Source organism: Apis laboriosa, unplaced genomic scaffold (genome assembly GCF_014066325.1).
Source record: "Apis laboriosa isolate Shangri-la unplaced genomic scaffold, ASM1406632v1 scaffold68_cov148, whole genome shotgun sequence".
NCBI lineage: Eukaryota > Metazoa > Arthropoda > Insecta > Hymenoptera > Apidae > Apis > Apis laboriosa.
Genome location: NW_025224135.1, coordinates 1,606,832 through 1,621,850, shown reverse-complemented (window position 1 = coordinate 1,621,850; position 15,019 = coordinate 1,606,832). Strand labels below are relative to the sequence as shown.

Genomic DNA, 15,019 nt, shown 5'->3' with positions numbered 1-15,019 from the left:
ATTTGCAAGTTAACAAGCTGACAGTTCGCAAATAACAACATAGTATTTGTATTTCTTTATGTAAGTGAAAATGTATCGTTTAGACGAGCATGTCATCTTCAAGAAACAGATATACGTATACTGCACAACTCTGCTAGGTACGAATAAAGATTCATTTCTATTCAATGCTGAAATAATACGTAGAATGAAGGACTCAAAATAAATTTCTTCTTTTAATATTTAAATATACTACATCAAAAAATATTCATTTATTACTGATAAAAATATTTTAATAAATATTTATTTAAGAAACTGGAATTTCCAATACTTATACTTCTTTTCATGAAAACCAAGATTGAAAATCCGTTGCATATGTATATAGTTATAGTTGTAGTTATAGTAAAACATGATAAGATACTTTGTAACACTCGAGTTACAGGATACATCTAATTATCATGAATATGCAACGAATTATCTATTACTGAAACTTTGCACTTCATCAACTGACAATAAGTTTACGATTGTGCTGCATTTTTATTCATCGACATTGCAAAATTGATAATAGAAAATTCTGTAATCTCGTACAATTATTATTATACTACAACAAAACACGTATATATAGAACTGTATAGAAGACTATATATAGAAAATATGATCAAATTCATCATTATCAACTTACACTATTAAGAAGAAATCCCGCAGAAGAAATGCGAATCTGATTAGTCAGAGTGAAACAGGAATTCTTACATTTTTATTTCCAGCTTGCTATTTGTCAACATAGCCACATATACTTTTCTATTACTCTAATCGTGTAATAGAAAAGGACAATAAAATTTATTAAAACGATAAGATGAAATCTCTCATGACTTTGTAATTGAAAATAATTAATTGTTTTATAAATATATATATGTATTAATGGAATTTCTTTATCCACTAGATATTCAAGCGTAAGCTATAGTGTATGAGTTTAGGAACGCAAGATAGCTCGTCCAAGAGCATCAAGAGTGGGGATAGACGTTCCTTCATTCCGCGAAGAATCTTATTAGTAGCCGTTCTTTTTAGTAGTGAACAATACACACGTCTGCTAATCTATTCTTTTGCTTTCTGAATTTTGCTATATAAAGATTTTGCTTCAGAATACGATTAATAACACGCAGAATAATACATTTTCGAGAAGATTAAGAAGAAAGAGAAGGGCAAAAAAAATGATTCGAATGCATTACTACATTAAGATTTACGGATCACTGATATCTGGAGATTGTAACTGGGTTATATCTCTGGTATTACATCACACTGTTAATATACAGTAATGCTAAGACATGGGGAGAAAATCGATTGATAATTATATTTGAAACATTGAATTTTTTTTTCAAATCTTGATGAAAAAAAATGTATTTATTTTTATATATTTTTTAATTCAACATTATATGTATATGAGCACGATCTTATATATTTTATATATTTCAATATTGATAAGTTGAATATATATATATATAGAATATTATCACGATTTTAAAAATATTCGTTTATTTTATTGAATACTCGCGAAAATATATGCCACATACGTATATAGTATACGTATAATATACATATATTGATTATAGCGCATTAACTGCAGTGAGGTGATGCAGCATACAATGACTACTACGTCGAAGGGCCAATTCTTTTTCAGACTTGGAAATTCGATATCATAGCAGGGTATACAACGAAGTATTACGTCACGAAGACTTTGAGATGTGGATTACAAGCAAGAGTCCTTGCAATGAATTGTAATTCGATTTAAAAAAAATAGTATATATAAATACTATATATATAATGTGATATTTATTTCGAAATATATGAGGATCTAGCTAATAAGATAGAACATTAATGGGATTTTCGAAACTTCTACTGATATTGCACAACTCGTATTATATCAAAATTTGATACGAAAATAATAGTTTTTTAGTATTCATTGTATTTTATAAATTTCTTTAAATCTATTAAATATATCCAATTCTTTATAGATACATATTTCTTATTTGGAAACATTTGTCTAAAATTGTGCTGTCAAAAATAATTAAATCGTTAAATTATTGATGATGTTTCATTTCATGTGGCCTTGTTGAACGATGTAATTATTAATAGTTTATGCATTCCAATAAGCAATATCGTAAACAAAATGACAGGTGATAAATATGATATTTATGAGTGAAATCAACAAAAGGTTTATAATAAATCACATAAAAAACAAATATATATAATCACGAACAAATATATTAATAAATATATAAATATATATATCAACCTATATATATTTTATCTCACATTTATGAAATTTTTAAAAGTATTTTTGTTCTCATAATGAGTATGAATATGATATTGGTAATACAAAAATTCTAATAATATAATATTAATAATAAGAAAAAAACTTATTCAAAACAAAAAAAGGAAAAAAAGGAATTATTTATTTTGCATCTACTAAATTATTTAAAGACTGTAAATGATAATGTACATATGAAAATAAATCTTTCACACTCTTTCATAAAATATTTATTTTACCATCGATACGTAATAGCATAAAAAATATTTTCTTCATGAGTAAGCAACTAACCTATGAATTCTTTCAGAATGTAGAGAGGTTAAGTTAGAAATTTATATAAATACTGTCCCAACATAGATGCGTGAAACAATGAAAATCGATATACAATATTATTATATCATGTATAAAGGAATGTATATCCATAAACAAGTGTTTTAACATTACAATACTTCTCCCAAAACACGTTTCCGGTTTCGAACATCGATTCTATCGACATGTGGATCTTGAAACCGGTTCTTCAAGGTCGATGAAGACCCGTCAGTACTACACTACTGCATTTCCAGTTGTGGTGAAGCGTTTACCATACTACTTAAGAAGCGTGTATTACTTCGACGATCGACCTACATATCTAAAAGTATGTAAATTGTGTTTCACGAATAATCGAAAGTATTACCTGAAAACCGGTTATTACATCATAAGTTTTTCTCTCGATAAATTTGGCTTCCTTTTGAAAAAATTTTTTAATATATATTTATTTAAATTTATTGTATTATTATTAATATATGAAGCTCAGTTAGATATGTGATCTTTGCCAAAATAAATTGAAATTGTTAAATAAATAAGAATCAATTAATTTTTTATATCAATTCATTTCCAATTCATATATGAAATATATCAATATGTTTAATATTGTTATTTAAGATATATTTAATTTCTAAAAAATAGAAGTAACACAATAATATTTTCCATTTTTAACTACGATATAATTGCAAAGAAAATTGAAATTCTATTAAAATCATAAACAAAGAAAAAATATGAAAATATAAAAATTAAGAAAATAATAACATCTCCGGCTATGCATAATTTAATTATAAGTATCCTTTTATTCTCGACTGCATCATAATAAGATGCGGGAATAAAAGAAAGTATCCATAAGAAAAGGATCCGTCCTGTTTACGAGGAGAATCTTGTGTACCGTGTGACCTTGTCCTATCCTTGAAACACTACTATGTTCTGAGGAGTTGACAGAATAGAGGAACTCGGCTCCTATTGGTTACTTATATATTGGCACGCCACACACCGATGAACCAATGTCGCCACTCGTCTGTAAGTGTTGTCTACTAGTGGTAATGCGAACGTGTATTCCTACTCTTCTCTTATATTCTGGTCTTTGTTCAAAAAATGCTAACTAGTAAAATTTCGCAGCTGTATATTTTATATTTATAGTTCAAAACGATTGTTCCTTGGAAATTATAAATTATAAGAGTTTATGTGTTCAATTGTTAAGAATTGCTTTTATACGGAATACTTTGTTTGTATATGTCTGTAAAAGTAAAATTAACTTTTCTAAAAAAAGCATTCTTTGTAAGCATAGAAATTAAATTGAAAAAGTTTATTGTATAGAAGCTTTTGTATAGAATAGATAATGTAATTAAATTTTGTTTTCTTATTTAAAGATTATGATTAAGAAGAAATTAAGAGAATTAAAAAATTTGCAAAAAACAAAAATATAAAAAAAATAATTCGAAAATGTACAAAAATTAAAATTTTCTAAATTTTTATAAATTTTACTTTTGGATTATAAAATTAAATAACGAAACATTGATGTTATAATTTCACAATTTTTCAATTATTATTTATTAACTAAATAAGTATTATTTATATACTTATATATTACTTTTAATTTACAAATTTATAATAATTAAAAAATAATTAAAAATTAATAAAAAAAAATTAACAGTTACATATATATTTTTTTTTAAAATTTATAGCATAATATCGATTTTGTCTAAAGAATGTTTTAAAATTATCATAAACTTCAAAAGATTCACAATATTTTATACAATAATGATGTTTAAGTTGAATATTAAAACTTTTTGATTATGTAAAATGTTTCGTATAATAATTTATAATTACGAATTTAAAATTTAATTTCAACCAATTTGATCTATCAATGACCTACATATCTTGCATAAAAAAAAAAAAAGAAGAGAAAAAGGATGAACTATAACGAGCACTAGCTACGACTAATTTTCTAACAGCGAATAAAGTTTGCTGGATTATCACATACGAGATCCGTAGAACTAATGTCAACTAGGTCAGTAATCTAACTCTGAAAATGTATGGTTCAATATTTAAAATAGAATTACATAGAAAATAGAATACATATTGCCAAATGATGATACAAATAATTTGCCATATTTTCTGAAATCAGTAGATATATATAATACAATAAATAATAAAATATTTTTAGATTATCTTCATTAATGATTTTAAAATTTGATTTTGATAAAAATTTTAAATGTTTGTAAATTGATTCTGATTAATTATTTAATTTCTTGAAATTAATGAAATAATCATCAATCTAAATATCTTCATGATATAATTTCTTTTATTTTTATTCTGATTTCAAGTATTTGAACGATTAAAAGCTTTTAAGTTAAATATTCATTTATTCGAAATAAAGAATTAAATTAAAATTAAAATATTTAAATATCTTTGCAAATTTTTCTTCAAATACTAAGAACATAAATATATAACCTAATAAAACATAGAGAATAATGTTTATCATTTTTGTGATTTTTAAATAGAATGTACTTTTTGTTCTTTGCATGCTGCAGAGAACATCAAGATAAGTTTTTCACCTTCATTGATATACATGGCTTTGAAATGTACATACACAAAAGAATTCTATTTTAAAATTCCTACATACGGTAAGTATACGATAAACGTGAATTACGTGAGCGATAGTGTCTAGATACACATGACAAATTAATCGATTTATATTTTTAATGTCAATATAACCTTGATTGAGTGAAATAAATAATATGTAAAAGAATATTTTATATCACTTTGAATTAAATTTATTACTTGAAAAAAACGATAATCCTTAAACTCGTTATTTTCTTCTTTATTGCTTATTAATTCAAGTATAACCACACACGTAGTGACTAAAGATACATACGGAGTGACTAAAGAAGAACACGAGAAAATTGAAAATGATGTATCTGAAATATATGTTGTATATTTGCGTGGATATACACCATATACCGAGACATATTGGCCAAAAATATTGGTACATGAGGCACGATGACTCAATTTTCGTCTGCATTGCCGCAAAAAAAAAGTAAAATGCAATCACAAACATATAAATGAAACTGATCTCAATATTTTAATACATAATAAAAAAAAATAATTTGCATGCATTTTGAATGACTATTTCATTAATATTTTCTTTTTTGAATTTTAATATAATTTGAATTGTATAATATTTGATGTATAATTATGAATTATGATAAGAATTGGAAGATAAATTCATGATATAACATTAAGATGTTTCGAACCTTTAAGTAATGTCAAATATTCATATATATACTTCATTGAATAAATGCCCATGTTTCTCGATTCGCACGGAAATGAAATTTCAATGAAAAAATTTATTAATAGACACTTACCAACTGTTGTAGATTATATCAGTTAAAATATGTTGAACGACTCTTCAATTTCTGTTTTTCACTTTTAAATTTCACAATGCACTTCACAACTTATGAGCTTAATAAGTTCAATTTTTTTTAACACTATCAGACAAACAGAAAACAAAATCTCTTTTATATCAACGAAAATAAACACATAATCACTTGCACAATAAATTTAAATTTATAATGACTTTACCGGTTGTCACTTCACGAAAAATTGACAAATCAAACGTTTCTTAATTCGACGCATAAATGGATATTATCGGGAACATTGATTGGAAGCACCATTAAACAGATTTTGCGCAACGAACAAATTATCATCGATTAAGTCGATCATCAACAAATAAAAACTACCGAAGTTCGATTGACGAATAAGGAAACACCGGTTCTAATACACATTTGTCGCAAGATAATAAGCAACGCGTAATAGTGTTTACGTTTACAATCTTAGATCGTGCCGTTATTGATACGTTCTTGTTATAATCCGTTTGAACAGCCATTCGCTTGTTAATGTTATCAACAAAAATTCGCAAAAACCAAGGGAAATAACATCGAAAGATTCGTATTACAACCGTTAAACTAAACACCCGTGTGAACTCTCCTTCGATGTTACGTTACATTTCGCACGTACGACTTTTCTGCGACGATTCGCGCGCGCAACAAAACAGTTTTAATCGAACGTGATTCTAGGTTAAGAACGGGCCATGATTCATGCACAATTTCGATAATAACTCGTGATTTCAAAGAATCGCGGGCATTGATCATTAAGTTGGTAAGTGAATACGAAGTGAACAACTTTCAAGCACGTGCTACCGTACGCGTTGCGGTACAAAAACCTTCTGAGGCGCAAGTCCCGCCAGCATTGGCTACCTACGTACTTCGGAATATACGCGCCATATTAAATACACGACCTAAAGTCGACATCTAGTGTGGATACCGTGAATTATTACGAAATATTTTATCTCTTGAGATAATTCTCCAATTTTATAAAGCATATTATTTAATAAAACATATTTTATAATAAAATATATTGAATATATGTTTATCTAAATGTTGAAGAAATTGCAAATGCATAGATATGATATAATATATAGTTATGATATAATATAAGAAAAAAATAAAATGTGTATACAATTTAATAATTTAATGCATTTAATATTCTAACAAAAAAGATACTTTTTTTGTTATTAGTAGTTTTATATTTATCTGAATATTGATTATATATGACATGCATCGCAATATTTTGTGATAAATAAAAAATAAAGAAAAATAAAAAATAATAAATTATATATACATTATTTTTCAGCTATCAGATACAAATATTTTTTAATTATTTTGAATATACTATATTTATTAATACTTTATATAAAATTAACAATAATCAGATACTCGATTTTAAATCTATCTAAATATAAAATATATTTGTACTTACCTTGTGAAGTTGATTGAGATTGATGTTGGACTGCAGTCCTCTGAAACAGAAATACGTGTTTATTTTAACCAGACCCTGAAATAGCATAAACGTTAATAATACATCTAAATGAATATATGTATTCATTGCAATGATGATTATTGTTAAAACCATTGTCGCCAAAAAATAGGAAAAATTATATCATATAAAAAAAAAAATAAATTGCAAGTACGTTTTGAATAATCAGTCGTATCCCTGATGCCTCGAGACTCTTCGAATCTAAAGAACGACTTCTTGGTTTTGCTCCAAAGTAATCATCCTTCTTTCCACTCTTTATCCATCGAAAATATGAAGACATATTGTTTTTTTTTTTTTTTTTTTAATTTATTACACTGTCACAGTATCACAGTATCACATAATCACATAATTTCAATTTTGACGATATAAAATTTTTTTTTCACCACATTTCTGTATAACATCAAAGATATCAAAAATAAATTATCTTTATGAAAAATAATATTACTATTTTTTTATAATGAAAAAAAATTGGAAAAAAAATATAATCATCAGAAGAATTATTTTTAAAAAAAATAGAAAAAAAACTCAGTTATTAATCAATTTTATAAACTATAAAAAGTTATGTGAACAATGATAATATTAATATTAAAAGATCAAAAAAATGGTATTTGTGGAAATATTATTATTAATAATAATAATTATATTAAATTAGAAATGGAAAAATATTTTATTCATGAATAATCATGCACAAAAGAAATGCACATTTTCTTTTTAATATAATTCAACACTTTCTGTTAATAAAATCATTTTATTATATATTGTAATTGTAATTAATTCACAATGTTATATAAAATATCCATTTTTATCAAGACAGTAATTTTTAAATAACATGCATTATATATGAATTAACATTATATTTTTTTTAAATTGAATAATTTATTTAATTTGTCTTGATTAAAATCTTATATTTTTTTTTTCAAATGAATAATCATTATAATTATATTGCTTATTGTTATATCATAATCAAAATGTAAAATTATCTCATATATTAATTCTACAAATTTGTCATTCAATTGAAATGATTTCATAAACTTGTTTAAGAATAAATATTTTAAACCAATACAATAAAAATTAAATAATCTAATATAACAACATGTATTAAAAACAGTGCAACAACAATTGTAAACAAAAGATATTATTACGACATCAAACGAATCTTAATAATATTATTATCATGGTTAAATTTATTTACTATGTATTTAAAGATCAATTATTTATTTATTCATTATCATAGGATTCTAAAGATCAAAACAAGTAGAAAAATAATATGCAAAAATATCGATTGAAGTTCATTTACTAAGCAATTTAGATTTTCGTTAGATGAAGCGAGACGAAGTTAATGCGTGACCTTGATGTGACGAGGGCAGAACTATCCCACTCTATGTCGCTCCATCTAACGCTATCTTAAATTGTTTATAAATTAATAAGTAAGTCTCGATTAAGATTTATTTCAAATACATGAATATATTAATATTCATTAACTTATAAATAAATATATATATATATATATATCACTTTTTTAATATTTAACTATATTATTATTTATAATAATAAAATAGTAATTCATGTATTATCAATTATAAATGATTCACTTTCCTTGTGTAATTTTCTGAAATTATTAATTATAATGTGTAGAACTTCAATCTTTTAGTTAATACACAATTTATACAGAAAACATTTATTTTTTAAATTTTAAGATAAAAATTATCATTTCAATTGATCTATCTTTTTGAAAATAGACTGAATTGGATTTTCACATTGTTGAATGATAAAATATTGTCAAGTGGAATATAGTCAATGTAATAGTCAATGTTAAATAATGATAAAATAAAAAATGCTAAAAACGTAATGAAAAAAACATTATTCCTGTCGCATTTATTAACATCGTACGATTATTGGAATACGTAAATATCATATATCAATGATATCAACGAAAGAAAAAGTATAACTTACCTTTAAAAAACATTTACATTTTTAAAATTGAAATAATTAAATTTATTTTTTATTTAATATTTTATTTTACCATTGCAACAATTTTTAACTTAACTTTTGTTGTAACAATTCTTTTTTTTTTTTATCTTTCGTGATAAGAGAAAGATATTGGAAGAATATCGTTATGACAGGTAAGAAAAATCCAGTTTATGTAGACATAATGTAAAAAAATATAACATAAAATATGAAAAAAAAAAAAAATAAGAAAAAAAAAATTATTCGATGGAACATTCCAATGTTATGCAAATGAAACCTTCAACATCGTATACAATCGTCACAATTTGCACAGGTTATCGCTTTCATAAGGCAGCCAACGTAAAAGAAGAAGAAAAAAAAAAGAAAAGAAGAAGATATGCACGGCATAGTTTACATTGGAGACAATGAATCTAGGTCGTTCGCGAGAGCGAGAGCGAGAGCGAGAGCGAGAGCGAGAGCGAGAGAGAGAGAGAGAGAGAGAGAGAGAGAGAGAGAGAGAGAGAGAGAGAGAGAGAGAGAGAGAGAGAGAGAGAGAGAGAGAGAGGAGTCAAAAAATTTCCAGAAACTTGCTGCAAAGAATATAATTTCAATATGAGAAATAAAAGAAAAAAAAATAAAAATAATTTCTATTCGATCATATTATATTTCAACATATATTAAAATAAAAAGTAATATATACAATTCAATTATATAAGAACATATTTTTATATTCAATTATTTTTTAATGAAATTATTTTTTTCGTTTTTATCATGATCATATACAAATGCGATTATAAATAATATATAAAAGGTGTACTTTGTGCAGCCAAGGCAAATATTAACGTTGCACATCTAATCGAGGCATAAAGAATACTATTGTGACGAAAATTATTATGAAACCGTTTAAGCCAAGAATACGAACGAAAAAGTAGAATATTGTTCGAGTATTATACGTTGCGAAGTTCTCTTGGATCGTATAAGAAAATAAAGCGAGAGAGCGAAAAGAAGTAGCATAAAACTGCTACCTTTCAATTTAGAAAAACCGAACAATAGAGAAAAGGCTTCGTCGATGAACTCGAGACATCTTCCGACATGACCGTAAGTCAACTCACTCTACAGCTTTTGTATTTAAGAAAATATATATTTTTTCGACTATACTAAATTTTTTTTTTTTTTGTTTAATATGTATAAGTGACTAGATGGAAGTCACATGACTTTGATATTTTAGTAACAAAAAGATTGTTATTTTTCTACGCAATTTAAATAAATAATATCTATTGCAAATAATTTTGAGATACATACATGTATATATTATAAATAGACAAGTGTTTCTCAATTCATAGATTATGAAATGAGAAATATTCGAATCAAAATATATCTATTTAAAAAAAAAAAAATGATAATTTTAATTATCTATATAATGTATAATAACTGTACAATTTATTAGATTTTCAAATTTTAAATTTTATACTATTAATATTTGAATCATATGATGTATATCATGTGACGAAAAAATTGAGAAATGCTGTTATACAGTATAATATGTTTAAGTTTGGAATATCAATCGTGTGTTTAAACGCGTAGAATACCGCAGCGTCATTACAATTCTGAAATAATCGCTGGAAGTAACATCTTTAATCAAGAAAATCTTTGATATCAAGTAGAAGAAGAAAATGTCATTGTGTAGAAAAAATAAGAAAGATTAAACTTTTACTAAACACAATATTTTCTAATTAATTCTATAACTTCATTAATAATCTCTATTTATCATCTATTTTCCGCTAGAAAATTCTACATACATCGTAATAAAATCGAACAATATGAACACCGATTATTTTGAGATATTTATATCATTTGACAAATAAAAAAACCGAATACTGAATCTTAAACAATTAAAATTTAATTATTCCATCTTCATTCAACAATAATAGACAAGAAAATTACTTGTAATTAATTATTAATTGATAATTATATTCTAATTTTTTAATTGATAATTATATTCAAACTTAGCAATTTTCTTACTTCGCCACTTGTTTTTCTATTACTAAAGAAAAAAAAAAATCATAATCAAAATCAAACATCGAATGTTAAATAATTAAAAGAATATGCATTAATATATCCTCACGATAATAACAAGAAATAAATTATTACTTCATTCTTTAATTGACAAAAATTACCAATTATCACTATATACTACCAACCTATTTTCCTATTAAATAAAACCACAATGATAAATATACTTTTCGATTTAATAGAAATAGAATTAATTATTGTATAATAAAACTGACGTTAAGAATGTTAACATTTGAATCACCGCACTGTTAATAATTCTTCATGGAACTTGAAAAATAGGATTTCGATGGACGAAATGAACGAATCAGTTGTAAAGAGTTGTAAAGAGAGCGCGCACGATTCGACAAATAGAAGTGCGAGCACGTTTCCCTAGCACCTTGAACGTCGCAAGTTCCGTAGCTCACTGAGTGAAAAACGCACGTCTTGAATCTGTCTTTTTCTCCGCTCTTTGCTCGCATACGTCATACATGCTTAGGTCGGTGCCGTTTACATGTGCACCACTTACATAAAAACGTGACTCCCACCAAAATTCGTAACGTCATAATTTCAAACCACCTGTGCGTTTAACGAATTCTATTTATCGAATCGTAGTTAGTGAGAAATTCTAATTCGAAAGAATAATGATATTAATAATAACATGACAGAACATATTAGAAAAGATACGTTTTATCAATAAGAAATGCTATAATTTAAATGAGATACTTTGAACTATTTATTAGGTTATCTTATAAATAACACGTTTTATTAATTTAATTTAAATGTGATTTAAATTATAAAGAATTATTTATATTATATTATATATTTATATATAATATTATTATATTATATATATATATATTTAATAAAATTTTAACGTATAATATAAGTTATGTTGATTGTATATAATTCATATGAAAAATTGGATAAGTAATGTATGATTATGATAAACAAACGAGCGGCAATCTGTCAAAAGATTCTTTTTCAATGTTACGATACTCGGTTATATAAAGTGTTAACATATTCGTGCGACAACTTGGAGGATCAATTCTAGAGGTCAAAACAAACATAAAAACTAATATACAAAAATGTCGGTCGAGGATTATTATATATGTAAGCAATTGAAATTTGTATTAGATCAGATAGAATGATACAACTTTATTATCGTATCGCTTTGTCTTGCTTCATTTAATGCAAATTTAAATTGCTTATAATCAAATAAATAAGCCTCAATTAACATTTTATTTACTTTTATATTTATTTTGACTTCTAAAATCGATTCTGCAAATATATTAACTATATATTATAGAAGCAATGATAAAATGAAGTAAATAGATTATAGAATAAATAATTGATATTATTATTGCCTTATTTAAAAATTTATCAATTTTTTCCAGGTTTTATGTTTAAAAATTCAAGAAATATAAATATTACTTTTTTAAAAAATATATATATTATATACATATTAACATTTAAAATAAAATTGATTATAAAAAATTGCATTTTAATGTATTCATTAGAATGAAGGATTTTAGAAAAAATAGATAAATAATCAATATTTATAAATCTAACATCGATATATACATATTTATAATATTCTTTTAACGATTAATTAACGAATCATTATTTATTATTTATTATTTAAAAATAATAAATAAAATATAAATAAAATATTATTTATAAATAAAATATAACAAATCATTATATATATATTTATTTTTTTCACTTTTCATTTGGTATTTGATTTGATTGAATTAATGAATTAACTTTTCAAGTGGCAAAATTTTTGAAAATTAAAAGTTAACATTTAAAACATTATTTAAAAAGATGAAATATCTTTGGAAAAGAGAAAGTAAAAATTTGTTCACTAAAATTAATCATCGAAACGATATTACTTATGAGATGACCTATTATATTTCAACATTGTCAACTGCGTAAAAAATAGATTTCCTAATAGCGCAAAGAGTTTATCTGTTAAATTATTAACAGATATCTCTTAAATTATTTTTCCTATGATATTTCAAAATAAACTAAATTTAGCTTACATGAGAGAATTAAAATCAATTGATAAAAATATAAATTATTCGTTCCAAAAATTTATGTGAAAATAAAATGAATTAATGAATTAATTAATCTTAAGTTTCATAAAATTCGAATGAAAACATTTTCTGTACTCGATTACATTTAAAATTTTATTTCAACATATATAATTTTGAAGTTTCACATGATGTCCTTTAAAATATTACCTTTTAAATAAATTTGAGAATTTCTTCGTTATATTTTTCAAGGATAAAATTGAATCTCGTATGCTTTTTTTTTTAAATAATGGCGTTACAAGAAAAATAATAAAAATTTCAATTTTCTCAAAAAATTTTAATTTTAAAGAGAGTAAGAGAATAAATTTCCAAGAACGAAGTAACGAAACTGTTACGGTATTGTGATCGGTAGGAGAAACGAAACTGGTTTCAGCACTAACGAGTCATGTGACATATGACCAAGAACGTTGAAACGCGAAAGAGAATTTCGTTGGAAAATATTCAGATAAAAATCGTTTTATGGTTAAATCATAAAAAAAAATATAAAAATAAAAAAGAATTACAAATAAAACATTGCATCGAAGTCAAAAATAACTAGAGATAATTCAATCAATGAATGTATAATTGTTTGTTTAATTATTAGATAAAATATATGTTTAAATAAATGAAATTTAGAATAAATTGATTAAAAGATTAATGTATAATTTTAAAGATAAATAGGCAGGATTTAAAAATCTTCAAAATTTGCAAGTTTTACTAAGGTTTATCGACATAACAAAAAAATTGAAAATTATACTTATTCAAATAAACAACGATGAAGAATGAATTGATGAATGTTTCAACAAATTATTTACAACTTCATTACAAGAATCTCTTCCATATAAAATTATATTTTTTTTTATACCGTTATCGCAACATATATATAAATAAAATATAATGATTCGTTTTTTTATTTAAATTAATATTCTTGCATATCGTGATAAAATAGGAATAATAGATAATAAGATACGATAAAATATAGGAATAATAAGATACGATAGTATATAATAACATGTCTGATGAGCAAAAATTAATATTAAAATAATTGCAAAAATAACAAAAAAAAAATATTTTTCTAATATAGTCGAAAAAAAAATAAAGACACATCATTAACATTCTTTTGTTCGCTGAAATATTGTTAAGACAAATCAAACAGTAGTTGTTCGTTTTTAAAAGTCACGCTTTATCAAGAAGAGAAACATTGAAACGAATTGCAATTTTCTCTGTTTGGAACTCGGGCAGAAATGAGCATAGTCATATAAGAGTTCGCCCTAATTTTTTAGTTTTCTCATCCAAAGTTTTCTTATACGATGTATCAATAATTAATCTCGAGATAATTTGAAGTAAAATAATGCAAGGTAAAAAAATTGAATAAATTTTTTAGTATTATAACTGAAATATTAAATGTTTGTAAATCATACTTTGTATTCTTTATTAACAGAATGCAAAATAAATTAATAAAATTATTATATTTATTATATAA

General features: G+C 24.3%; 1 protein-coding gene across 3 annotated transcripts in view; it reads right to left on the bottom strand.

Annotated features, from left to right (window-relative positions):
• Positions 1-15,019, bottom strand: part of LOC122718897 (dentin sialophosphoprotein-like) — a 99,868-nt gene that overhangs the window by 50,659 nt on the left and 34,190 nt on the right. For all 3 annotated transcript variants that reach the window (XM_043944296.1, XM_043944295.1, XM_043944294.1), the window contains exon 7: positions 7,409-7,448. In XM_043944296.1, the coding sequence (XP_043800231.1) occupies positions 7,409-7,448 (40 nt within the window). The remainder of the gene's footprint in view (positions 1-7,408; positions 7,449-15,019) is intronic.